The sequence below is a fragment of the Heteronotia binoei genome, chromosome 3 (assembly GCF_032191835.1).
Source record: "Heteronotia binoei isolate CCM8104 ecotype False Entrance Well chromosome 3, APGP_CSIRO_Hbin_v1, whole genome shotgun sequence".
Lineage (NCBI taxonomy): Eukaryota > Metazoa > Chordata > Lepidosauria > Squamata > Gekkonidae > Heteronotia > Heteronotia binoei.
This window is the reverse complement of record NC_083225.1, coordinates 133945491-133973337: the sequence shown is the minus strand read 5'-3', so window position 1 is coordinate 133973337 and position 27847 is coordinate 133945491. Positions and strand designations below refer to the sequence as shown.

General features: G+C 43.5%; 1 protein-coding gene across 4 annotated transcripts in view; it reads right to left on the bottom strand.

Moving 5' to 3' along the window:
• RCSD1 (RCSD domain containing 1) overlaps positions 1 to 27847 on the bottom strand; it is a 58078-nt gene that overhangs the window by 11497 nt on the left and 18734 nt on the right. For 3 of the 4 annotated variants that reach the window (XM_060234480.1, XM_060234476.1, XM_060234482.1), the window contains 4 exons: positions 15773 to 15877; positions 9203 to 9292; positions 2425 to 2496; positions 462 to 665 (listed from right to left, as the gene is read on the bottom strand). In XM_060234480.1, coding sequence (XP_060090463.1) covers positions 462 to 665; positions 2425 to 2496; positions 9203 to 9292; positions 15773 to 15877 — 471 coding nt within the window. The remainder of the gene's footprint in view (positions 1 to 461; positions 666 to 2424; positions 2497 to 9202; positions 9293 to 15772; positions 15878 to 27847) is intronic. The other variant, XM_060234481.1, reaches the window with a different exon arrangement.

The following is a 27847-nucleotide window of genomic DNA, read 5'->3' as shown; positions in this document are numbered from 1 at the left end:
CAAAATTTTAAGGGACAGCAGGCCTTAGTAGCACTTACATAGTATATACCAGATAACTGGTGCTGTAATTAGAATTTAAGTTTTAAAAAAAACTACCCGAGACCACTTCTTTATAAAGGCATGAAAACCAGTAAAATGAAGCAAGTTGGCAATCACAAAATCTTGATTCTTCCTAAAAGCTGAGTGAACAATTTATGACTTAAAAATTAAACAGCTAGTATGGAACTAACTCATGTGACTCATCATATCAGTGATCTGGTTTTAAGTTTGGCATTGGTAAAATTATCATGTGCCCTATCTTATTATGAGTCCAGAGGCACTTTTAAGACCAACAAAGGTTAATTCTGCTTGTTCTGTTCAGACCAACTTAACAAGACTGGACTTCATGACTGGAATCCAGATTTTAGTAAAAACAAAATCCAGTACCTACCAAGAGGCATACAAGCTCCATCTGAACATACCTTATTATAAAACTGAAGATGAGTGCCCTCTGGTGGTTGATCAAAGCTAGCTGGTGTCTCCTTTGATTCATTTGCATGAGGCTGAATTTGCGGGCAGCTGGGAGTAGTGTGTGGGCTGTTAAATGGAGAAACCATCACTTTTAGGCCAGGACTTTTGGGAGAAGCACCTGGCAGTAATGAAGCTGGAGCAAATGCCAGATTGGCCTGCAAAGAGGAAGAGAAAAGTCATTATTTTCAGCTTCCTTCCCAAGAGTTAAAGTCTTGGCTTCATATTGTCACCCCACTTATTTCCAAAGCCTCATTTGTTGTGGGTGTGAATTGTACTGAATAATACATTGACACCATCATCCCTAAAATGATGAACCAATGGAACTTTATCTTAATTTAAGAATGCCTCAGCCTGTATGGTGCATTATTGTTTCTTGGTGCCCTATGGCAAAATGCACTTTCAAAATGTATTAAGTTTATCACACATTTATGAAATTTATTATGCAATTATGTATTATGAAATTTTTCACACACCCCTACTCAGTTCACTAGGTACCTTTGGGCAACTCATGGACACTTCGCTGAGCCTATTTGTTATGGAGGATGGAGGATATTTTAATTTCCTGGGGGAAAGTGTGGGATTAAAACAACACAAGTTTCTGTCTTGGCTGCCATTTGGAAATCACTTTTATTAACAACAACCACAAGAGGGAGCCCTTGCACTGAAAATGATTAGCATTTGTTTTAGAACAAAGATAAGAGTCCAGTGGCACCTTTGAGATGGACAAAGTTTTATACAAGATATGAGCTTGCATGTGCACACACACTCCTTCAGATATCTGAAGGTGTGCATGCACACGAAAGCTCATACCTTGAATAAAACTGTTGCTCTAAAAGATGCCCCTGGACTCAAATGTTCTGTTGCTTCAGACCAACACAGCTGGATCTGGTATTTGTTTTATCAACTAATGTTTCTCTTGGTAACACACTAAAACAGAAGGAGGAAAAAGCCAATCCAAAGAAACAACAAAATTGGGTAGCCAAAGGTTGGGTGAGAGAAAATTATGAGAAATAAACAATGTATTTATATATTCATTACAAAGTAAACGAAAAATCTACTTTGAAAACATAGGTATATTCCACCCTTGAAGTAGCGAATATTAGAACTGATATGATACAATTCAATATCTCTAGGTTAAGAGCCTTAAACCAATAAAACAGGATCAACAATTCAATCTCTCTCTAAGAATATAATTACTCAATAATTTATATATGAAAAATAAACAATTTATTGAATAGTTATGGCATTAACACATATTTAAATATCATAGTGTGCATGTATACAATAATGGGACCACTGAAGAAGTCCTTGGAGGCTGAAATGCATTTGGTCGTGTTTTAAGATGGTTAAAGATTATCAACCTAGAGATATTGAATTGCTGGCCTGTTTTACTGGCTCAAAGCTCTTAACCTAGAGATTATTTTCTCTCTTGGCATCATCTCAACAGATAATCTGGGGCACAGAAGATTTGACTACTGCCCTTTCTGAATATCTGGGAACCCAGCGACGCTTCTTGTGTCAGTTATAGTTCTATAGTTTTTCCAGCATCTCAATCAAGAGAATACATTCTAGTGGCTTGGCATGGAAAAGGTCATGAACAAAGCCAAAATAATATTAGACTGATTTCGCACTCAGTTCACCCCACAATCACATTCCTCTTCTCTGCACAGCGTCCATCAGATTTCCCACTATCTGCGCCGGAGTTACAGGAAGTGTCGTGGCTTTCACACAGCAAATGGAAACCGCTAAAAACAAGTTTCCGTTCGCTGCGTGAAAGCTGTGGCACTTCCTGTAACTCCAGCACAGATAGCGGGAAATTCGACGGATACTGCGCAGAGAAGAGGAATGTGACCGCGGGGTAAGCTGAGTGCGAAATCGGTCTAAGTTGACATGAAAAAGGCAGCAAGGTCTTACCTGAAGTTTTTCAATCATGGGAGAGCTTTTTACCTTTACCTTTGGAGGATGAGAAGTATTTGGAGAAGGTTTCTGTAGAAAAAGAGATAAGAAGCAGTTGAAACAGATGACTGACCACACAAGAGGGCTGGGTGCAGGAGGAAAGCTGAAGAAAGTACTGTCTTCTCCCATTCGTTCCTGCCTAGGAATTAAGACTGCAGGGAGAGGCCCTTCTGACTATCCCACCAATCAAAGAAGCTTGTCTGGTGGGCATATAGGAGAGGGCCTTTTCAGTGGCAGCCCCACAGTTATGGAATAATCTTCCCAGAGAGGTGTATACTGTCAATCTTCAGAAGGTAAGCTGAAGATAGTTTTATTTAGGATTGCATTTCACTGCTTTAGTTTGTTTATTTATTGGCAGTCTTAATTGGAATTTTAGAATTGTGACCTTTTTATAATTGCTGTTTTATTCACTGTTTTTACTGTTTTTTAAATATTTTATCTTTTATTGAAAGTTGCCTTGAATGCTGATAGGGAGAAAGCTGACAAATAAATAAAACAAGTAAACAAAATAAGCAAATACGTAAAGTAAATAAATAAGAAAGAGTGAACAAGCTGATAATCTTTATGACATTCTTGAGGGAGAAGAGGGGCCAATTACTCCAACCTCTTATAGAATTCTGCCTTCTGACTGTGACTGGAATTAGAAAAATATGAGGCCTAGAGAGGACAATGTCACCAGGGGCAGAGCACTCAAGGAGCATTACTGTAAAACTCTCCAGGTCTGCATACCTCCTTTCATGGAGTAATGGTGGTTAAAGGTATGCAGTGAGCTGGGAAGACCCAAGTTCAAATATCAGCCGTGAGTAGGGTTGCCAGCCTCCAGGTGGGGTCTGGAGATCTCCTGCTTTTACAACCAATCTCCAGCTGGCAGAAATCAACTCCCCTGGAGAAAATGGCTATTTTGAAGCGTGGACACTATGGCATTGTACCATGCTGAGGTCCCTCCCCAAACCCCGCCCTCTCCCAGATCCATCTTCAAAAACTCCTGGTATTTTCCACCACAGACCTGGCAACCCTAGCCATGAGCTCATAGCCTTAGTTAGGCAAACTACCATCTCTACACTCCAGCACCTTCAGTATGGCATTAGTAATACTGGGCTACACACTGTTGGAAGATTAGTGGGCTAACAAATACCAGGATACAAGAACTTGTGGGCATTGGATTGCTGAGCAGACAGGTTAAAACGGATAAAAGGAAGTACTTCTTCACCCAAAGGGTGATTAACATGTGGAATTCACTGCCACAGGAGGTGGTGGCGGCCACAAGCATGGCCACCTTCAAGAGGGGTTTAAATAAAAATATGGAGCAGAGGTCCATCAGTGGCTACTAGCCACAGTGTGTGTGTGTGTGTATGTATGTGTGTATATATATATATATATATATATATATATATATATATATATATATATATATATATATATATATATATATATATATATATACACACATACATACATATAAAAAAAATTTGGCCACTGTGTGACACAGAGTGTTGGACTAGATGGGCCATTGGCCTGATCCAACATGGCTTCTCTTATGTTCTTAGATGGAAGCCTATGAGTAGTTAGTTCTAGGGGGTAGTGCGTTAGTCTGTTGCAGCAAAAAATAAACAGGAATTTTTCTTGTGACTAACAATTTTTTAATTCTATCACAAACTTGCATGAATCTAATGTGATCTTTAGTTCACAAAAATTTATGGTAACCCCAGACCTGGATAGCCCAGACAAGCCTGATTTCAGAAGCTAAACAGGGTTGACTGTAGTTAGTACTTGGATGGGAGACTTCCTTGAAATACCCAGTTGAAAGGCAGGGGTGGCAGGCCATATTCAGCCACCTCTCTGAATATCCTCCAGGCCCCCAGTAGGGGTCAGTCACCAGAGCTTGACATGACTTCCAGGTGCAAACACACACACAATATGCAATATAAAAAAGTTTATAAAAATTTTGTAGGTGCTGCAGGACTCCTCTTTATCAGAGTGTTTACAAAAATCACTTCCTGTGAACTACATACTTCCTCTGTCGGCCATTGAGCCTGGATCCAGCTGTAATCGCAGGCCTCCCTCCATGCAGCTTCCAGCTGACTTTGCTGAGCCCATCAGAGGGAGGGCAGGAAACACGAGCTGAGTATCCCCTCCCTAAGGGAACATGGTTTTGCATTTTAATTGTGATTTATATTGTCTTTTGATCCTTGTTTGTGGCCCCTACAGCTAACATTTGGCCTACCCAAAAAACCAAAACAACACCAAGAAAGTTTATAATCTGTATTAGGGGAAATTTTGTCACTGTCCTTCCCACTGTCCTTTTCTCTGCAAGAAATGATGTAATTTTAAGAAGAACAGAGCAATTCTATTCATCAGTCCCACTCATTCACATCACCAGGTAATACCTGACCCAAGAGACATCATTTAGTCTTGCCAGGCTCAGGGCTTTTTGGCCCAGGCCTCGGCCTGTTGGAACATACTCCCCCCTGCGGGACCTATTTTTCAGGGCCTGTAAGTAGGGTTGCCAATCCCAGGTGGGGGCAGGAGATCCCCTGGTTTGGAGGCCCTCCCTCTGCTTCAGGGTCATCAGAAAGCGGGGGGAGGGGAGGGAAATGTCTTCTAGGAACTCTATTATTCCCTATGGAGATTTATTCCCATAGAAAATCATGGAGAATTGATCCGCGGGTATCTGGGGTTCTGGGGGGGGCCTGTTTTTTTGGGGTAGAGGCACCAAATTTTCAGTATAGCATCTAGTGCCTCTCCCCAAAATACCCCCCAAGTTTCAAAAAGATTGGACCAGGGGGTCCAATTCTATGAGCCCCAAAAGAAAGTGCCCCCATCCTTCATTATTTCCTATGGAAGGAAGGAATTGAAAAGGTATGCCGTCCCTTTAAATGTGATGGCCAGAACTCCCTTTGGAGTTCAATTATGCTTGTCACAGCCTTGATCTTGGCTCCACCCCCAATGTCTCCTGGCTCCATCCCCAAAGTCTCCTGGCTCCGCCCCCAAAGTCCCCAGATTTTTCTTTAATTGGACTTGGCAACCCTAGCAGTGGAAGTGGGAGGGTGGGTATCAGGGAAATACTTTAAGGAAATACTATAAGTGTTGATGTTTTAAGCATGTTCATATTTTGAGTAAAAATATCATCAATTGTATTTGCCACCCCCAAAGTGCCCAGATATTTCTTGAATTGGACTTGGCAACCCTGTAAGACGGACCTGTTCCACCAGGCCCTTGGGTGAGGTGGCAGGTGTTAAACCATCTCCACCTCCCCTTTGGTAGCTGCCCAGTGCCTTCCAGATACTGTTTATTACCTATGGTAGAGTGTTGTATATTGTTGTATATGGGAGCGTGTTGTATTAATCAGGCTGCTTACCACCATCTGTTTAAAATGCTACAGAATATATTTAGTGGCATCTTTTTTGATCATTTAAATTGTTTAGCTATTTGTGTGGGGTTTTTTTGTTATTTTAAAAGAGGAGCAGGAGGAGGAGGAGATTGAATTTATACCCTGCCCTTCACTTGGAGTCTTGGAGTGGTTTACAATCTCCTTTCCCCTCTTCTCCCCCACAACAGACACCCTGTGAGGTAGGTGGGGCTCAGAGACCTCTTTCAAGGACTGCTCTTGAGAAAGCAGCTCTGTCAATAATAATAATAATAATAATAATAATAATAATAATAATAATAATAATAATAATAATAATAATAATATTTTATTTATATCCCGCCCTCCCCGACGAAGCAGGCTCAGGTTGGCTAACAGCATTTCATACAGTAAGTTATGCAATGGATATTAAAACAACATTAATCTTAAAAACATTCTAATTATAAGTTAAAATCAACATTTCTGGTGCTATTCTATCAGCGAATATGATGGCAAGTCACTTTAAGCAAATCATTTGATCATTCAATCGGCAAAGGCCATCTTAAAAAGGATGGTCTTGCAGGCCCTGCGGAACTGTTCAAGGCTCCGCAGGGCCCGCACTTCTTCCGGGAGCTGGTTCCAAAGGTGTGGCGCTGCAATAGAGAAGGCCCATGTGCGAGTATTTTGGAGTTTTGCCTCCTTTGGCCCGGGGATAGTCAGCTGGTTCTTCCCCGCTGACCTCAGTGCTCTCTGGGGTTCATATGGGGAGAGACGGTCCCTTAGGTAGACAGGTCCTCAGCCATATAGGGCTTTAAAGGTAATAACCAGCACTTTGTAACGAACCTGATATATAACTGGCAGCCAGTGCAGTCCATGCAGGCCCAGCCGTATGTGCTCCCACTTTGGGAGCCCTAATAACAACCTAGCCGCTGCGTTCTGCACCCGCTGCAGCTTCTGGGTTCGGCACAGAGGCAGCCCCATGTAGAGGGCATTACAGTAGTCTAATCTTGAGGTGACCGTTGCATGAATCACTGTTGCTAGGTCCCGGCGCTCTAGGAAGGGGGCCAGCTGCCGTGCCCACTTCAGATGAAAAAACGCCGACTTGGCAGTGGCTACTATCTGGGCCTCCATTGATAATGAAGGCTCCAGTAGAACCCCCAGGCTCTTGACCCGGTGCACCGCTTTCAGCGGTACACCATCAAAAACCGGGAGAGGAATTTCCCTCCCCAGAGCGCCGTGACCCACGCAAAGGACCTCTGTCTTCGTCAGGTTCAACTTCAGCCCACTCAGCCTAAGCCAAATTGCCACGGCCTGCAAAGCCAGGTCCAGGTTCCCTGGGACACAGCCAGGCCGGCCGTCCATTAGCAGATAGAGCTGAGTGTCATCTGCATATTGGTGACACCCAAGCCCATGCCTCCGAGCAATCTGGGCAAAGGGGCGCATATAGATGTTGAATAACATCGGGAGTGTGTGCCTTTGGGATAGCTCACTCCCGATTGCCACCCTTTGTCGCCGTCCCTTGAGGAAGGAGGAAAGCCATTGTAAGGCCAACCCCCTAACCCCTACGTCGGCGAGGCGATGGGTCAGTAGCTGATATTCGATCGTATCAAACGCAGCCGACAGATCTAATAACATCAGCACCGCCACACCACCTCGATCCAGATGTCGCTGGAGGTCATCTACCAAGGCGACCAGCACTGTCTCCGTCCCATGACCCGGACGAAAGCCGGACTGGCAAGGGTCTAGGATGGAAGAACTGTGACTGACCCGAGTTCACATCAGCAGGTACATGTGGAGGAATGGGGAATCAAACCCGGTTCTCCCAGATTAGAGTCCATGCACTTAACCACTGCATCCAACTGGCTTTTATGTTTGTGAGCCAGTTTATGTTGTGAGCCACCGTAAGCCCACTTGTGGGATAGAGTGGGATATAAGTTAAGGAAGGAAAGAAGGAAGAAAGAAAAAGAAAGAAAGAAATTATAGGTCTGGGAAAACATTAACCTATAATTAGGCGTTTTGGAGAACAGATTCCCAATCTATAACTTGAAGATTTAAAACACAGTAAAGAGATTTAATGTTTGAAAAGCCTGCCACATAGGAAATGGAGACTGAAGTGTGCCAGTCTAGAAGAAGGAAATTTGAAATGTCAGATAAACTATCTTAAAAATTCACACACAAGTTCCCTTCCCCCCTCCCCCCCCCCCCCACTACCGCAACAAGCTGCGGCTGCATCAAAGTCGACCTTCCAAAACCAGGACTCAAGATAAAAGGGAAAAGGGATCAACATGGATTATTTCTATGATATTTTCCCAGGAGCACTTAACAAATGGCAGATCTTTTAAATAAAACCGCAAAACTGACCTGGCTGGTGGGTTCTGCATGGAACAGTCAGATGAAAACGAGAGAAGTCTACAGGAAAAATTGAAGGCTTGTGCAAACTGCCGCACACCTAGCCAGGCACTGCATCACTCAGCATAGCAAGGACAGGTACATTTATGCATATGTGGAATGCATAGCTTAGGCTACTCTGTGTTGGCTGGGAAGAAGAGTCTCAGAGTGGTTCACAATCTCCTTTATCTTTCTCCCCCACAACAGACACCCTGTGAGGTAGGTGGGGCTGAGAGAGTTTTGTACAGCAGCTGCCCTTTCAAGGACAATCTCTGCCAGAACTATGGCTGACCCAAGGCCATTCCAGAAGGTGCAAGTGGAGGAGTGGGGAATCAAACCTAGTTCTCCCAGATAAGAGTCCGTGCACTTAACCACTACACCAAACTGGCTCTCCACTACACCAAACTGGCACTACACCAACTGGGAGGACCTGATTAGCCCTTGATCTAACAAGCTTTGATATTTTACATGGCTCCCAAGTGCTACTCCAAAGTGCTCTGTAAGTAGGAAATGTTGTTCCTTCTCCCTGTATTAGTGCTGCCCTTCCTTTGCATGCCCATCTTTCTTCACCCTCATCCACTTGCACCTGCTAGCATGGCCTTCAGTCAGCCATAGCTCTGGCAGAGGTTGTCCTTGAAAGGGCAGCTGCTGTGAGAGCCCTCTTCAGCCCCACCCACCTCTCAGGGTGTCTGTTGCGGGGGAGGAAGGTAAAGGAGATTGTGAGCCACTCTGAGACTCTTCGGAGTGGAGGGCGGGATATAAATCCAATATCTTATCTATCTTTCCTTTGGCTGAGATAGTACTAGAGGCTGAAGTTGTTTTCATAGTTTGTACTTTAATTACAAAGACACGAGTATAGATGACAGCAAAGCCACTACCTGGTCAGGCCATCAAAGTCCACAGCAGACTCTGCAGTCTTTAGAAATGTAGAGTTGCTTATATCTTATAAAAAGGAGAGCAAATGATTCCCTGCAGCCTTTTCCTCAGAATACTGATACTTACAAGGTCACCATTCTGGCCAGGCTCTGTCTTGTGTGCATGGAGAGGGAGGGAACATGGTGGTTTTCGGCGGGTTGGTTTAGGGGCTGGTATCTAAAAATAGAGAAACAGCTAATCAAGTGACAGAAGAGGAAGGAAGGAAATTCAAACTGTAAAACAAATTGCAGCTTGTGTGGAAAGAACCTGAGAGCAGAGATGATTGGGGGGTGGGGGGACGGAGTTAGGAAATTATGAATACTTATTCTGCTAAAAGCCCCTGGCTTGACCATCCTTCATGATCCTCCCCACACTAACAAGTTTAATGATTATTTGTGCTTCCTTATGTTTTCACAATTTTGTTTGAAATATGCATTTCCAAACCTTGCTGTCCTGCAGAGAGCTACAGACTGCTACAGAGTGCAGTGTGAAAAGCACTTGCAAAGTTGTCATAGGTATCTACTGCACAGTACCAGTGACTTCACTGATGAAATGATGCAATTCCTCTGTCTCCTCCCATACCTGCACAGTGCTTGAAGGCAAAGTTCATATATGTACTGCCCCGGCAACAAACTTTCAGACTCAGCGGAGAGACTTTAGCTGCATCATATTGCTGACTCATATGCAGATATGCTGAACTAAGACCCCTCAAACGTTTTCAGATACGTTACTATCAAGACAAGTCTTCCCCATCCTATAATTATGTATTTGATTTTTCCTGCTTAAATGCAGAACTTCACATTTATCTCTTTTGAAATTCTTTTTGTGAGATTTTAGCCTACTTGTCCATCCTGTCAAGATCATCCTGAATTTTCTATTGTATTTACTACCTCTCCTAATTTAGTATGATCTTCAGATTTAATGAGTATCCCCTCTATTGCTTCATCCAAGTCATTTATAAAGACACTGAACACCACAGGGCCCAGTACAGATCCCTGTGCCTTTAATTAAATTTGGTAGTGAACAAATCATACCTACATTTTAATAGCGTTTCTGCATCTCAAATATGTTTGAAAGTCAGTGCGGCTCCTCCTGACAGTCCAAAGTCATCTCCTCCTCTTGATGCACTATGCTTTACAATTTACTTACTTTATATATAGCCTGCTCTTCTCACTGAGACTCAAAGCAGATTATAGAGTACAAATGGATACTCATGATGCCCACAATACACTGCTGCAGAGCCCCTCCTTGTGGCTCAGTGGGAGGGGGGATCCCTTCCCTTTGTCACCAAACAGCTTCAGGGTCCATTACCTCCTACTGAGCTCTGTGGCCAGGCTGGAGCAGCTGCCAACATGCTCCTCTGCTGGGCCTGGATCAGCAGCCGGTGTCCACTGCCTCCATGGTTGGGTTAGAGTAGCTGTCAAGGGGGTTCCTGGGCTGTGCCACCACTGGGCCCAGCAAGGTTCCCCTGTATCACCATTGGCATCTGCGGTAAGTGCATTCCCTGCACTTGCATAGAGAATGCTACTTTACTTTGGGTGGGATTTAAACCCCCCTGTATTTTAATCTGCCCCCCTGCAATATTTTTCTGCAAACCTGGGGAATGCCCCAAGTCTGCTGAAAAGTCTTGGTGTGAATCCACAGATTTAGATATCTACAAATGGAGGCCCCATGTGCAGCTATTGGTATATAAATACAAAACAGCATAAAACATAAAATAAGCAGTGCAATAAGACTAGGTTATTAAATTAGAAACCCGTGCAATACAAGAAACTGTGCTTTAAAATACAATACTATTGCCTTTATAAAAAACACCCTCCTGAATAATTTCACATCAGCCCCTTTTCTCTTTTTAAAAACTGTTCTGTGTTTCTCCTGCAGTTTCCTATTCTGTTCCTATTCTCCAGTAGAACACGGCACTTGAGCCCGAAAGATTCTACAAACCCTAATGAGGACTGCTTTGTTTGCAAAAGATATAAGACTAAAAATGAACTAGGTGTGGTAGTGTTTGTGTTTGTATGAAAGAGATCTGTTGTTCCACAGATATTCATGTATGTATATACATATACATAAATCAAATAAAAATAGAAAGTTTCTAAGAATAGAAACTATGACAATGCACTTTTGCCATTCATTCTTAATAGAATGACCAGGAATATGTAGTTGGTGCATTTGCCAGCTGCAAAACCACATTCTATCTGCAAGCACTATAGCAATAAATATACTATCTAGGAAAATTAACTAAAACAAATGGGTAACAGATGCACCATTTATTGTGGTGGTGGTGGGGCTCTGTCGGTACAGGAATTCTGATCTCCCAGTTTCTGTGAAGGCATTCCATTTACCGTTGAAGAGTTTACTAATCTCTCCCAGGCTCTCTACTACCAACTGGGTTTGAGACACAAAAAATCTCATTGTTGGAGAGACATTTGTTTCGTCCAATAGCAAAAATGCAACAGAAGTGCAAAATACACTTGTACAATCAAGAGCATGCATTAATTCAACATTATTTACAAGTTAGTTTCTGACCTTGTGCCTCTCAGTATGGCAGTGAAACAGGGTAACCACAAACAAGGTAGGGATCTCCCAAATATGCAAAAATAGGCTTCCCAACCCCCCTGCCCTGGCAGGGGCCCCCCAAATTTGTGGCCTCCTCCCCCGCTCTCCAAAAATCCAGAAGCGGGGGTGGGGGGAGAACATGCGTGTAGGCATCATATAGTTGTAGAGCTCCTGATCCGTTTGTAAAATGTGTGCCTTTAAGGCTGCGCAGGAAACAGGAAAGGCTTCATTGGAAAGGGTCAGTAATAGTTTCCATGGAGAACGGCCCCTCCCTTTCTTTTGCTTTCATTTTAACAGCAAGTAGAATTCTGCAGGAAGAAGTTCTGGTAAGTATTTGTGTGTGTGAGAGAGGGAAGGGGCAGGGGATTCCCTGGTTTGGAGGCCCTCCCCCCCTTTAGAAAGCGTGGGGGGAGGGAAATGTCTACTGGGCACTCTATTATTCCCTATAGAGAACGATTCCCATAAGGAATAATAGGGAATTGATCCGTGGGTATCGGGGGCTCGGGGGGGCTATTTTTTGAGGTAGAGGCACCAAAATTTTTGTATAGCATCTAGTGCATCTCCCCAAAATACCCCCCAATTTTCAAAATGATTGGACCAGAGGGTCCAATTCTATGAGCCCCAAAAGATGGTGCCCCTATCCTTAATTATTTCCTATGGAAGAAAGGCATTTAAAAAGGTGTGCTGTCCCTTTAAATGTGATGGCCAGAATTCCCTTGGAGTTCAATTATGCTTGTCACACCCTTGTTCCTGGCTCCACCCCCAATGCCTCCTGGCTCCGTCTCAGATTTTTCTTTAATTGGACTTGGCAACCCTATGCAAAAACTTTATCTAGTAAAGAGTGACTGTAAATAGAAAATATCTCCCACAAATCCCCAGCAAGTGGTGCCAAGTCCCTGGCAGGGAATCCCTCCCACCCCACCCCCGATCTACCGTAGCGTTTCTGGAAATTCTTTTATTATTTCTGGGTAACGCTAGGAATTACCAGGTACTCTATGAGAGGAACTTCGTGTGACTCAATGAGGCCTTATTTCTCTTTTTAATTTTTCTCCTGGGATGCTGCCCTTCCACATAACCCTCTTGCCAGTTGCCAAGCACTGGCAATCCTATGCTCATTGTCCTCTGGAGATACAGAATACTGAAAAGCACATGATTACAATAAAAACAGGAAGAAAAAGGGAACAGAGGAAGAATGGCCTGCTTGAGAGACTTCCAGTTTATAATAAATATGAGAGGGAGATTAGGATCAGGAGGTGCACATTCCTCAACCCTAATTCCCCTCCATCTGTAAGCCCACAATATTAAAAACCTATGCATTTTGAAGTTTAAAAGATTCAGGCAAGAGATTACATAGGATCAGAAAAAGGCACTTCCTCCAGTTTTACATTCCCAAGCAATTTCCAAACTGCAAAGGGGTCCCACCACTGACAGTTTACAGGATCCTGGAAGGACCAACATTAGGGTTAGGGGATCCATGGTGTGAGGCGTGCATCCCCCCACTATCCCATACAGCACATGATGGGAAAGATAAAAACACTCATCCTGTATTATTCTGCTCTGTTTTCAGAACAGACTGGGGTGTCAGACTGCGAGCTGGAACTGACCCATCCAGGACTCTTACCTGGCCCATGAACAACTGGTCATTACCTTTATTTCCAGATGACAGTGGCTGTGCATTACGTCTCTGTATACTGTTCCAGTGCTAATGAGTAATGGGCAATGGATAGGCTTCCCAACCCTCCCGCCCTGGCGGGGGACCCCCGAATTTTCAGCCTCCTCCCCCGCTCTTAAAAAATCTGGGGGCGGGGAGAGAGAGAGAACATACCTGTAGGCATCATGTTGTTTTACAGCTTGGGATCCGTTTTTAAAATGTGTTCCTTTAAGGCTGCACAGGAAACAGGAACGGCCCCTCCCTTTCTTTTCCTGTGCAGCCTTACTTTCGTTTTCACAGTGAGCAAATTCTGCTGGAAGAAGACCAAGTATGGTAAGTATTTGTGTGTGTGTGTGTGTGAGAGAGAGGGAGGGGGCAGGGAGGGGGGATTCCGTGGTATGGAGGCCCTCCCCCCCTTAGAAAGCGTGTTGGGGGGGAGGGAATGTCTACTAGGCACTCTATTATTCCCTATGGAGAACAATTCCCATAGAGAATAATAGGGAATTGATCCATGGGTATTGGGGGCTCTGGGGGGGGCTATTTTTTGAGGTAGAGGCACCAGATTTTTAGTATAGCAGCAAGTGCCTCTCCCCAAAATACCCCCCAAGTTTCAAAAATATTGGACCAGAGGGTCCAATTCTATGAGCCCCAAAAGATGGTGCCCCTATCCTTAATTATTTCCTATGGAAGAAAGGCATTTGAAAAGGCGTGCTGTCCCTTTAAATATGATGGCCAGAACTCCCTTGGAGTTCAATTATGCTTGTCACATCCTTGTTCCTGGCTCCACCCCCAATGTCTCCTGGCTCCACCCCCAAAGTCTCCTGGCTCTGCCCCCAAAGTCCCCAGATTTTTCTTTAATTGGACTTGGCAACCCTAGCAGTGGAAGTGGGAGGGTGGGTATCAGGGAGGTACTTTAAGGAAATACTATAAGTGTTGATGTTTTAAGCATGTGCATATTTTGAGTAAAAATATCATCAATTGTATTTGCCAGTGTCCTTCATAAATTTTATATCTTCTGTATAGGGTTGCCAAGTCCAATTCAAGAAATATCTGGGGACTTTGGGGGTGGAGCCAGGAGACTTTGGGGGTGGAGCCAGGAGACATTAGGGGTGGAGCCAAGATCAAGGCTGTGACAAGCATCATTGAACTCCAAAGGGAGTTCTGGCCATCACATTTAAAGGGACGGCACACCTTTTCAATTCCCTCCTTTTATAGGAAATAATGAAGGATAGGGGCACCTTCTTTTGGGGCTCATAGAATTGGACCCCCTGGTCCAATCTTTTTGAAACTTGGGGGGTATTTTGGGGAGAGGCACTAGATGCTATACTGAAAATTTGGTGCCTTTACTCCAAAAAACAGTGCCCCACCCCAGAGCCCCAGATCAATTCTCCATGATTTTCTATGGGAATAAATCTCCATAGGGAATAACAGAGTTCCCAGCAGACATTTCCCTCCCCTCCCCCCGCTTTCTGACGACCCTGAAGCGAGGGGAGGGCCTCCAAACCGGGGGATCCCCTGCCCCCACCAGGGGATTGGCAACCCTACTTCTGTACCTGGCATTACATTTTATGTGGCTGTCATGAACCTAGGCCTAGTGAGGCCTACAGGCTCCAGGGAAGCCTGTATTGGAGTAGGTAGAGGGCCTACATTTCGCAGGATCTCTTCTGTCCCTCTGATTGTGTGGGCAGCAGTTTTGAAGGGAAAACTTGCCCAGTGGAGATAAGAGAGGTGGGACCTGGGAAGAAAGAATAAATAGACCTGGCTAGAGGGGGAGGTTGTTCTCTCTGAAGAGGTTGTAATCAGGAGTGTTCTCTCTGGAAAGGCTGGGCTGGAGGAAGGCTGCAGTCATGAGAGCTCCCTCATCTAAAGAGTGGTGAGTCAGTTGGAATCAGAAGGAAGGGAATGTATCGTTAGTTGCGTCAGGGCTTTTATTTTCTTTGCACCATATTTACTGTTTCCTTGTTCACTGTTGCACTAAATAATTAAAACTCATTTGTTTGTTCTTCAGCAATTATAATAAAATTATTGTTGTTATACTGCCTGGGTCTGCACACCTCTTTGGTCACAGATAAAAGGTGGTTGCTGAGAAGGAAGACAGCTGTCAGGTGGGTGCTCTGGGCCCTCCCAAACAGACTCTACCAGAGTGGTTGCAGCCAGTAGAAACCCTCCCTGGTCCCCTGCTTGACACAGTGGCACACAAAGTGACATTTATGTCAGATCTGGCCTTCATAACAATGCATTCAATACCTTAGTAGCTTCCTGTTAATCTATCCTGCATTTCAGCAGTCAGAGCAACTGAAATATAGTCCTAGACTACTGAGTTGTGCAAGAAATCACTTTTCTTGCCTGGAGCTCAGCAGCTTCAAGCTGTTGTGCCACAGGAGAGAAACTTCTCAACCACTTAATTGTCTATCCTGAGATTCCTCAGTGGCTGAATTGTACCTCACCTCCTTTCCAGAAACAGGTGGTTGATCTTGGAATTTCCCTGCTAGTTGTGCCACAGACAGAGTTGCAGGCTTCTGTTCCACCACATTAGTATCTGATGGTTTATCCTGAGGGGAAAAACACAGAAAAAAGATGTTTGTCAGTGCATGAGAAATACAGGAAACCAAGAAACTTGTGAAGATGAAAATACTTGCAAGATATCTGCACATACCAAGCTCTGAGCTTGCTGATGCAGTTACACCGCTGAAGAACAAGCCACCCTTACAAAACAAGATATACTGGCACTGATAACATTCAAGATTACTAGTTAGGTCTGAGTGTTTTATTAAAAATAAAGGCATAATTTGTCTTATAAAATATCTTGTGTGCATTATGCAATTGAGAAACAAGAGTACTGTACTAATTCATGAAAAAGCAATATACTATTAGTCACCAGTGCCTCCATCTGCAGATAGCTAAATCTGCGGATTGCGGCCATGTGGAGGCTAAACAGATTTTCCCAGCAAACTTGGGGCACTCTTGAGATTTGCAGAAAAATATTAAATTTTTTAAAAAATACATGCAGTGGGGAGAGGTTAAATCCCCTGAAAAGTAAAACAGTGTTGACCTCTGGCAGTCAATGACAGTGGTGCCATACTGGACATGCTACCATCAGCAGTGCTGCCTGGGAGCCATGTTGTGTCCAGCCATGGTGCAGCAGAGCCCAGGAAGAGCCTGGTGACTGCTCCAGGCCCACCAGTGGCTATCAGAGAGCCCAGGGGCTGTGGCAGCTCTGGCGGCAGCTACCAAACAATCCAAGTATCCAAGCTGGATCCAGCAGTGGCTGCCAGAGAGAACACTGGGCTTAGCGAGAGAGTTGAGGAGAGATGGGATTCCCTGCAGGCCCCACTTGAATGGAATCTGTTCATGGGTGCCATAGGGAAAAATATTGTATGGATTTGACCTCATGCATTCCAAGTGTATTGTATTCTACAAAATAAGCGTACACAAGCACAATGAAATGAATCAGCAGGATTGTCACATAGTTTATCATGCTTATTTCTCATACAAGCATGAATTAGAGTTGCCAATCCCCAGTTGGGGGCAGTTGTATAGATCAGGTGTTACCTACGAAGCAATTTGGCCATCTATTGTCACCTTTTTAGATAAGTTTGATAGACTTAAGTACCCCCCCCCCTTAATAATTTTTCCCATTCTTTCTCTTAATGGTCGTCCTGGAGCCTCCCCCTTGGCCCATTGTTACCTGGAAGTCCTATCAGTTAACTAAGGCCAAGTCTGGTCAATGGCTAGCTATGAGCATCCAATCAGGGACCGCCAATTAACTGGCTATTGGCTACTGCATAAGTCCAGCCCTTATGGTCATTGCAGAGCCTCCCCTTTTTCTGAGGTCATGTACCAGCTGACCACTGTCATCCACCCCTGTACCTCCCATCCCCTAAGGGCTCAAGGCAGTCCTTATAACCTGTGACCCAGCTCCACACAGGTGTGCATTTAGCAGTACCCCAGTTCCACTGTCTAGATACATCCCCGATTCCTGATCAGTTGAGGGTTCCCTCCCCCTAGTCCTCGTTCGTCACCATTGGAGCTTTTCTTGAAGACTACGATCGGTAATTATCACCCTGTTTGTCCATCCTTGTGTTGTCTCTGCATCTCTCTCTATTTTTCTTAGGACTGTATGTATGTATTATCTTGTATGTGTGTTCTACATTTTCTACAATAAATTTTTAATTGTTTTTACTTAATTAGTGTCCTTGGCAATTTTAAGCAATAATTTCTGGATGTGTATCCTGTATACATAGATTCAAGATCCTTTTTAAGCCAGGTGTCCACCTGTCAATTCCCCAACCTCGTTTTGAGGGCATTTTGGCTTACAAACTCCCTTATGATTTTGGAACCTAGCTGAGGACAAGTCATTTTAAACTGACTCCCACGTTTTCAGGAGAAGACTGGCATACCTGACAAAATAAGCAGCGACTCACACAAGTTCACATTGAAATAAATGTTGTTAGTCTCTGTAAGGTGTCACCAGACTTTTATATGGAAGAGTTAAGCCATCTTCCCACCCAGCAGTCCTCTCCTCTAGCAAGTGCCCCTCTTACCATACATCAAATCCAAAGGAAACAAGAGGCTGGGAACTTTGAGTTTCCTTCAGCACATATACCCATATTGTTTCCTAAGGGTGAGAAAGAGTTGTGGGGCCTTCAGTTCCTAAGAGACAGCAAGCATATCATTTTAAGATTAGACTGCAGGCTGCTGGACTGACAAGTAAAGTGCAGACTCTCAGATCATACCCTCAAATTTCACAGATTTCTGCTTTCCTCTTTGCAGAAGATAGATCAACGGGGGAGGGGGGCTGTATAGCTTTTACACCAGGCAAGAAACTGGGGCAAGAATTGCAAGAATGTTCTCCCTCTCACACAAGAGGGAATTAATTTAATCTTTTGCTCTAAGGTGAAAGTGTGTAATTTGTTCCTCCTAGTGCTGCAAATATGCCACTGTTGCTTTGGTTTTACACTAAAAGGATTGTTCTGAGCTTCTTTCGTGGCCAGGACGGACAGGATGGGACAAAGAAGCCAAGACGTTGAGAATTCTGCAAATGGAGCTCCCAGTGGTTTCTTTCTTTAAATAGCAGACATGCATGGCCACAATTCAACTGGAACCACTGCATGCAATGAGAAGGATTTAAGTCTTCCTCCTCTGCCATTTTCTCAGCCTGAAACAGCCCGATAGAGCTAATGTTTGCCTCCTAAAGCCATACTTGCCGCTAAATGGAAAAATAAGGACCTACTGCCAATTTCACATTGATATAATAAAATCTGGGATTTCTTCATCGTGGAAACTATTTTGGATCAACTTAAATCTACTGGCAACTTTTTACAATCAATCACCTTTCCTAGAACAATGGCTTCCATTCTAGGACTATGTAACTAATAAGAATGACCCAGAAACAACTATACCAACTAAGTACAGTTTTTTGGCACTGTTCTAATCCTATCACTGTTTGACCATATTAGATAAACTATTTCTTTTTACTACTCTTTGTAAGGGTGCGGTCACACATACCATTAAAAGCGTGTGTGTAGCACTCAAATCTGAACTGCTGAATATTGATTCGATGCAGGGCAGTTCAGACGAGCATCCAAGAATGTGATTCATTCTGTTGTGCGCGATCAGACATCCAATACTATCACACTCATTTCTTGGAGCATGCGTAATCAGATGGTGATTTCTGGGAGGAGAGGGGGTCCATTGAACATGCGCCCAACTGTTTGGAGCTGGGAAATCAAAACTTTCTTCAGAGGCAGGGGGGAAGGGCGAAAGTTTCCAGAATTAACGTTGCCGATCCAAACCACGGAACTGCCAGGAATTATTTTCCTAGAAATTGGCAGTGACAATGATATCTTGAAATCCTCCACATTGAAAAAAAAGAATTTTTTCCTGTTCTGAATAGTGGGATAACGTTTCCCCCCCCCCTCCGATCCTGTGTTGATTGGAGAAGCAGAAGCGTCACCTCAGATTCCCGGATGATCTGGCAATGTGCATGTCTGCTGGGGCTTTTTTTTTTTTTAAAGGTGAGAGGCAGTATCACGCGTGAGCTGTCCAAACAACAAAAAGCCGATCTTGTGCCGCTATTTTGAAAAAGGGCCGGACTTTATGTGCTGTCAAATTAACGCGGCACTGATCCGCAGCAAGTCGGAATGACCCTGGATGACGCTCGATTGCCAGATGTGCATGTCTGAACGAACACATTTAATCCGTCAGCCAGACGGAGCTGTGTCGTCACTTATGGTACGTGCGACCACACCCTAAGTGGACTTTATTGGGCACTGGTTAAACCTGTTGCACATTTTGATAGATCTTTTGATTCATTACATGTTTTGTTTGATTAGACTTTATTCAAGCATTGTATTTTTACAGAATTGTTATGCAACTGTTCATGCATTGAAAAAAGTTAAAGTTTAATTTTTTAAAAAGTTAAAAAAGTTTTAAAAAGTTAATTTTTAAAAATTTTTAAAAAAAATTATGCCTCAAGGATGACAAAAAGTATTTCTGATCATATCCTGGCCATGAACTACACTCATGGTTAGGACAGTTAATAATTCCTTAACAAGTATACAGTGCAATACTGTCACAGTGGAGGGGGGCAGAATCCACTGGCATAGTGAAACCCAGGCACCTGTGGGAAGTTGTCACCAGAGGAGCCATTGCAAAAATGGGGCAGGGTATTGGGGAGTGTGTGTGGAGGAACTCATAGGGTTGACTGCCATGGGTGGAAACACTAGGAGGAATGGGGGGGGGGTAGAGACAGGTGTACTGCAGTTGTGCCAGTGCATGACACTTCTGGTTTTTGCTAAGAGTTTTGGGTGAATTCACCTCCTGATGACATTTCCTTTTTGTCTCATTTCTCTGCTGTGCTGATTTTCTCCTTATATGAGCTTTTCTGCAAAGGAACATCTGAAGACACATGAAATAGAACAGTCTATTGTAGCATCTCATTTCTGTATTCTCCCACATGTGTGAACCAGGTCTTAGCTGGAATCCTGAGATGCCAGCTCTACCCTTGTCAGCCTAACCTACTTCACAGACTTATGGTGAAGACTAAATGGAGGAGAGGAGAATGGTGTGAGCTGCTCTGTGTTATCACTAGGGAGAAAGGCAGGGTATAAATGAGGTAAATAAAACAAATCCAGTGCACAGTTACTCCCATCTGAATACATTGATTTCAACACCCTGGATTAATTCTGCACAGGGACTGCACTGCAAGAGAAGCATATATCTGTTCAATTTTAACAAAAAAGTAAAAGTGCTGATAGGAGGTAATTAGTTTATTACAATCCAAGATCAGAAAGGCACTGATATTTATATAAGCTGTTCTGCTCAGTATTGATTTAAAGAAGACAGCGGTGATAAAGAAGGGAAATTTGTTTTCTTTAAAGGACAGGTTGATTCTTAGATATTGACAACTGCAGCTATGTATCAAATAAACAGAACATTTTGCAAACAGAATGGTAATGTTTAAAGCCGTTTCAGGAACCACTGAGGGTTAATTTGCGAACAAAAAAAAGAACATTAGATACAGAGAAGGACTCTCCTGATTATATTTCTTGATTTAATCATCATGGTCATGGATGATAGATGCCTGTCCAACTCTGTAATTACTACGGCTGCATCCACATGACAACAACTCTCTGAACATAAGAGAAGCCATGTTGGATCAGACCAATGGTTCATCCAGTCCAACACTCTGGCTGATTTTGCACTCCCTTACTTCACCCTCACGTCTGTCTTCTCCGTGCAGCATCCTCCCAATTTCCCACTATTTGCATCGGTGCTGCAGCAAACATTGCGGTTTTTGTGCAGCAAATGGAAACTGGTTTTTAGCAGTTTCCGTTTGCTGTATGAAAACTGCGATGTTTGCTGCAGCCCCAGCCCAAATAGTGGGAAATTGGGAGGGCGCCGTGCAGAGAAGATGGACGTGAGGGCGGAGTAAGGTGAGTGTGAAATTGGTCTCTGTGTCACACAGTGGCCAAACAACAACAATCAGGTGCCATCAGGAGGTCCATCAGTGGGGCCAGGACACTGGAAGCCCTCTGTTGTGGACCCATTCCTGCTGCAAATGCCTCTGCATCATGCAGGGTTTTCCTCCATACTTTCCTTGGTCATCCTCTCATGACTGCCATTCCCCATTCCTGTGCCAACGGAGGGCTTTTTGCCAGCTTTCAAAAAGAGGTAGTTGCTATATCATTGTGGGTTTTTTAAGCTGACAAAAAAACCATCCAGTGGTACAGCAAAGAAAATGGCAGCTGCAAGGAGAAGACAGCAGAAAAAACAGCATAACTGTAGCTGTGGGTGGGAGGTTAAAAATGGTGCAAACTTGCTTGAATGGCAATCTATCAGAAAAGATCAGAACAAAGCTGGTTTGAGGAAAAACTGGAGCAAAGCAATAGAAATCCTGGAAAGTGGATGATTGGAGGCCAAAGTCATGTGGATACTCCAAAAAATACTATTCCACTTTGTGAGTCATGGTGAAGCAGAGCACCTGTGTGGTTGCAGCCTTTCATAGTCAGGACTGAACAAGAAGAGGATGCTCTAAATTTTACTTCTTGATGCAAAAGGATAGCACATAATGGCACCTCAACTCTTCAACCCAAATATTCTAAGGAAGACCTTCAACTCTGGCAAAACTATGACAAACAAGATAGGTTGACAGCTACAGCTCTGTATGAATAAATACTTGTGAATCGTATATGGACTTTTAAACATCTGCTACACACCATACATAACACAGGCCAGCTTTGAAATCCTAAGCACATATACTCAGAAGTAAATCCCATTGTGTTTGATGCGCCTTACTTCCTAGTAAGTGAGTACAGGATGGCAACTTAATTTCTACACAGTGTGGTGCCTGTTACTGAAGAAGAGGAAATGAGCCAGACAGCTGTTAGCAGTAAACGTTTTCAACCCAGTCACATCGACAGTATTTGGAATGGAGTTTTATAATCTTAGCCAAAAACATCCATTCTTAGTTTTAAAGCAAAAGTTGCAATGGAAATTTTTTATCCATCTGCATCTGTGAATGCAGGGATGGAGGGAAAACTCTCACAGGAAATGGGCCTTGTTCCCAGAAGATATTAGAATGACCATAGGCCTGGCAGTGTTAAAGAAAAAAAAAGATCTCTTCCTCCATTCCTTTCTCTTGAAAGGGGATCAGAGGTGATATTTCAGGAGCAAGGGTGGGCAAATGGTACCCACCCACACTTGCAGAAAACTACAAACACATGTCCAGTTTCCTAATAGAAGAAGGAGGAGAAACTGGATTTATACCCTGCCCTTCGCTTGGAGTCTCAGAGTGGTTTACAATCGCCTTCCCCTTCTGATTCCTATAACAGACACCCTGTGAGGTAGCTGGGTCTGAGAGAACTCTTTTGAGAACTGCTTATGAGAGAACAGCTCTGAGAGAACTGTGACTGACCCAAGGTCACATCAGCAGGTGCATGTGAAGGACTGGGGAATCAAACCCAGCTCTCCCAGATAAGAGTCTGCACTGCTAACCACTGCACCAAACTGGGTCTCAATTATAATACATTATATCCTTTTGCTCCATCAAGTAGCTCAGGATGAAATACATGGTTTTCTCCACCAGGGGTGGGAGTTGTCAAGGTCCCAAGCATGGGTCCCTCCAAGTCACCACCCCCTGGACAGTGCTATGGACAGCAGTGCTCCCAACTTCTGAGTCCTTTGCCACGTTGATGCCCACTAGCCCAAGCCTCAACAGATCCCTCTGGAGAGCCTAACAGTTGTCTCTTGTTCTCACCTCCCTCGAACAGCTTAGAGTGCTTGAGAATGGTTCCTCATCCTCTTGGAGAGGAGTGAGAAGTAGAGTGCCTCAAGGATCTGTCCTGGGACCTGTTTTGTTCAACATTTTTATCAATGATTTGGATGAAGGAATAGAGGGAATGCTTATTAAATTTGCAGATGATACTAAATTGGGAGGGGTTGCAAACACAGAAGAAGACAGAAACAGGATACAGGATGACCTTGACAGGCTGGAAAACTGGGCTAAAATCAATAAAATGAATTTTAACGGTGATAAATGTAAAGTTCTGCATTTAGGTAGGAAAAATCCAATGCATGGTTATAGGATGAGGGAGACTTGTCTTAGCAGTAGTATGTGCGAAAAGGATCTAGGAGTCTTAGTGGATCATATGCTGAAGATGAGTCAACAGTGTGATGTGGTGGCTAAAAAGGCAAATGCAATTATGGGCTGTATCAACAGAAGTATAGTGTCCAGATCACGTGATGTGATGGTATCGCTTTACTCTGCTCTGGTAAGACCTCACCTGGAGTATTGTGTTCAGTTTTGGGCACCACATTTTAAGAAGGATATAGACAAGCTAGAACGAGTCCAGAGAAGGGTGACAAAGATGGTGGGGGGTCTGGAGACCAAATCGTATGAGGAAAGATTGAAGGAGCTGGGGATGTTTAGCCTGGAGAGGAGGCGGCTGAGAGGTGATATGATCACTATCTTCAAGTACTTGAAGGGCTATCATATAGAGGATGGTGTGGAATTATTTTCTGTGGCCTCAGAAGGTAGGACCAGAACCAATGGGTTGAAATTAAATCAAAAGAGTTTCTGGCTCAACATCAGGAAGAACTTCCTGATCATTAGAGCAATTCCTCAGTGGAACAGGCTTCCTCAGGAGGTGGTGGGCTCTCCTTCCTTGGAAGTTTTTAAACAGAGGCTAGATGGCCATCAGACAGCAATGAAGATCCTGTGAATTTAGGGCAGAGGTGTTTGTGAGTTTCCTGCATTGTGCAGGGGGTTGGACTAAATGACCCTAGAGGTCCCTTCCAACTCTATGATCCTATGATTCTATCCATAAGCTTAGCACCTTTACTGCTTACTTGCAACTCCAAATCATTAATGAAGAAAATAAAAAGCACTGGATCTAGTACTGAGTCCCGTGGTACCATACTGCTTACCATCTTCCACTGTGAAAACTGCCCATTTATACTCACTTTTTGTTTCCTGTTAACTAACTAGCTTTTAATCCACAAGAGAACTTGTCCTCTTATCCTGCGACTGCTGAGTTTACTTAGAGTCATTGATGAGTAACTATCAAAAGCCTTCTGGAAGTACAGGTAAACAACATCTACTCTGTCACCCTTGTCCTAGAGTTCCCAGGTACTTACGTGCCAGTGGGGGGTTGGGAGGGAGCCTACTGGGAGTGGGGCAGAGCTCCACCCCAAACAGAAATGCCACCATTTGTGCTGGGGTTTCTTTTCTCACCTGTAAGCCAAAATGCCCTCAAAAGAAGTTTGGAAATTGACAGGTGGGCACCTTTGGCTTAAAAAGGATCTAGAATCTATGTATACAGGATTCCACTTCCAGAAATTATCGCTAAATTTACCAAGGACACTAATTAAGTAAAACAATTATGATTTTATTACAGAAAAATATAGAACACTGCCTTCCTGACTGGTTTTCTGCCTCTAATGTATTTTAAGAAATTTGTATTGTTGGTCTTATCAGTGCTGGAGGCCCCTAGGCAGTCAAAATCTCGGGTGGCCCTTGCAAATTATCTCTGAGTTGGAGCACCCACCCTGCCGCCGCAGCCCACCCTGCAGCCTGCAGGTACCTTCTCAAAAGCTTTTTCGGGGGAGAGGCAGAGAGAGGCAAACTTGGCAATGACACCAGCAGCAGCCACACCAGGCAAGTTGAGCAAAGAGCAGCTTAGTTGCTGGCTGTGCATGCAGGCTGGGAGAGCTGCAAGCAGAGAGAAAACTGGGGCAGGGGGAGCTGGCCTGGGGCCCCTAAAGGTGTGGGGGCCCATAGGCCAGTGCCTAGTTGGCCTAATTGTTAATCTGGCCATGGTCTTTATGTCTTTTGCAATATGTCCTTCATAGTTCTTTTTCCCCTTTGTGATCACCAGCTTGCATTTTATTTGCCAAAGCCTGTGCACCATTTTATTTACCTCACTTGGTCTAGCCTTCCATGGCTTAAAGGAATTCTTCTTTCCTTTTACTGCTTCCATTACTTAACAATTCAGGCTTTTTAAAATACCTATTTGAACCTTTTCTGACTTGCAGTATACATTTTATTTGAGCTTCCAGTATTGAAAAATTCTCATATTGGTGACAACCCAGCTCAAATAACGTTTTGTTTCTCTTCAGTTGGACCCTAAGCAGAATAAAAAAAGGCCATGGACTGAGAGCACTCTGGAAATAATTCATTCAAATCAAATTGTATGTCCCCCCCTCCCAAAGACAGAGTGCTTTTACAAGGGAATAAAGAACAAACTTTGAAACATAAGTAAAGGAAGAAAGGTTCAAAAGGAATTTAAACTTCACATAAGAAAAAGCTTTCCAAGCAACAACATTGGGTTAATTTGTATCCTTTACCAAATCTTGTTTATTGGTAGGAAATAGACTCCAGACACACCACTTTAGATGAAACTTTAACTGAACTGCAAGTATTCTGATATCTAAAAGAATCTTTGGCTATTAGCAATAAATAAACCTGAGCACTATAATAATAAAACTCCCCAAAGCAAACTGGCAAAAAAAGAAAGAAATAGGCATGGGGCAGAAGGAATGATGGTGAATTCAGAGATTGTGTATAGAGATCACTATCTAAGAATACATCAGATAACTCCAAGCTGAGGTTACTCCGGAAGTGGGTGTGTGATACTCATGAGCCTTTAGACTATTTCCCTAGAAGGAGATTCTACAGTAGCTGTTTGAATTGGGAGTCGAGGAGCAAATTGGGCCCTTTCCACAAGGAACAGCTCCTCTCAAGATTTAAGATGAGTGTCAACAAACTGCTTTTACCTTCACTGACAGAACATCCTTTTTCCCCTGCAGCCTGCTTCAGCTCTATCCTCCCCACTCCACACATCATGCATCTGGCAACACAAGCCCCTTCATAAGAGGGAAATTGTGCAATTCATGTGTGCAGTCTTTTATCCACAGTAAAGCTGCTTTTGGCATTAAACAAACAGTGGAAGCCATGATGGCCACAATCTGCCTTTAGATTATTCTGCCCAGGGTTGCACCACTTTTCTGCTGAACTTACTCCTATGATAAACTCTCCAGCTCACACAGTCAGTCCACAAAAACAGGGATTTTGGAAAATTCATGTTCATCTCCCTCATTTAGTAGCATTTGTAGAATTTGTGCTTTCCTAGTATTTTTGTAACAAAATTTTAATGAAAAATCAGTGCCTTTTAATGCTAGAGCAGGAGGCAAGGATCCTAGACTCCTTCAAAGACTGCAATACACTATTTATTCACTTCATTTACATCTTACTTCTTCTCTCCCCAGTGGAGACCCAAAGTGGCTTATAACAGTCTTCCTTCCTCCATTTCATCCTCTTGGCAACCCTAGGAGGTAGGTTAGGCTGAGAGCATGTGACTGGTCCAAGGTTCCCCAGCAAGCTTTCATGGTACAGTTGAGATTTGAACTTGGCTGTCCCCAATCTAGTTTGACACTCTAACCACTGTACCATGCTCCTTCTAATGCCGATTGATATATTCCTTTTTAGCATAGACCCTGGTTGTCATATTGAGCTGACATTAAGCCAACGTTGTGCCTAAACCCAGTTTGTTGCCAGTCTTGTGCACATGCCTCAGGCCTTTCTTCTTACATATCACACAATTAAGGAATCCTGGTTTTAAACAAATTCCCATTATCAGTGACAAATGATTTGCAGGTGCCCAGGTGAAACAGAGTTTGTTTCCCTCCCACAAACTGAGATTCTAAACCAACATTTAATACAGGCTTTGGTTTGTGTGGGTTTTTTTGGGGGGTGGGGTGGACCAACCCCAGTTAATTTGGGTGCCTGAATTCATACACTGGGGGTTACTGGAATTTACGGTATTTTAAACCAGGATTCCTTCATTGCACTCAGTGCAAGACGGCAAAGAGGAAGCAAGGCAAATGCACACGCATTGCCACAAACTTGGTTCATGCATAATGTTTGCTTTAAAATGTTGAACTCTGAACGCAGCCTTCAGTTTAGCTATCATTAAGTGAGAAGACTATGCAGGAGAATATGACATTCTGCAGACCATAAGTGACAGGGAAGGACAGAAAGATGCAGAATAGATCATGCCTAGCAAAACAGAAGACAAATTAAATCTATAGTGCCTTCTGCAGTCTCCCAACTGCTGCAGATAAGGTGTGGCTTCCACATGGCAGGTTTTTCTGCAGTCTCCCTGCCTCAGTCCCCCTGCAGTTCTCAGATTTTTCTGCAACTCTGGAGGTTCCCCCATTTGAAGAAAGACTCTCTTGTCTCATTGTGGCCATAATTCACAGATTTAACTATCCACAGAGGGAGTCACATTTGAAAATTAGATATATTGATAAATAGAGGGGAGTAGCCAACAACGTAAATTTTATAGGCAGCCCCTGAAATAGTAAACAAACAGTGAAATCCTATCAATAGCTATGCCAGGATTGCAGAGGTTTTTTATTCTTACAGTGGGTTTAACTTGGAGTAACTCTATTTAGGAAAGGAAAGGTCCCCTGTGCAAGCATCGGTCGTTTCCGACTCTGGGGTGATGTTGCTTTCACAA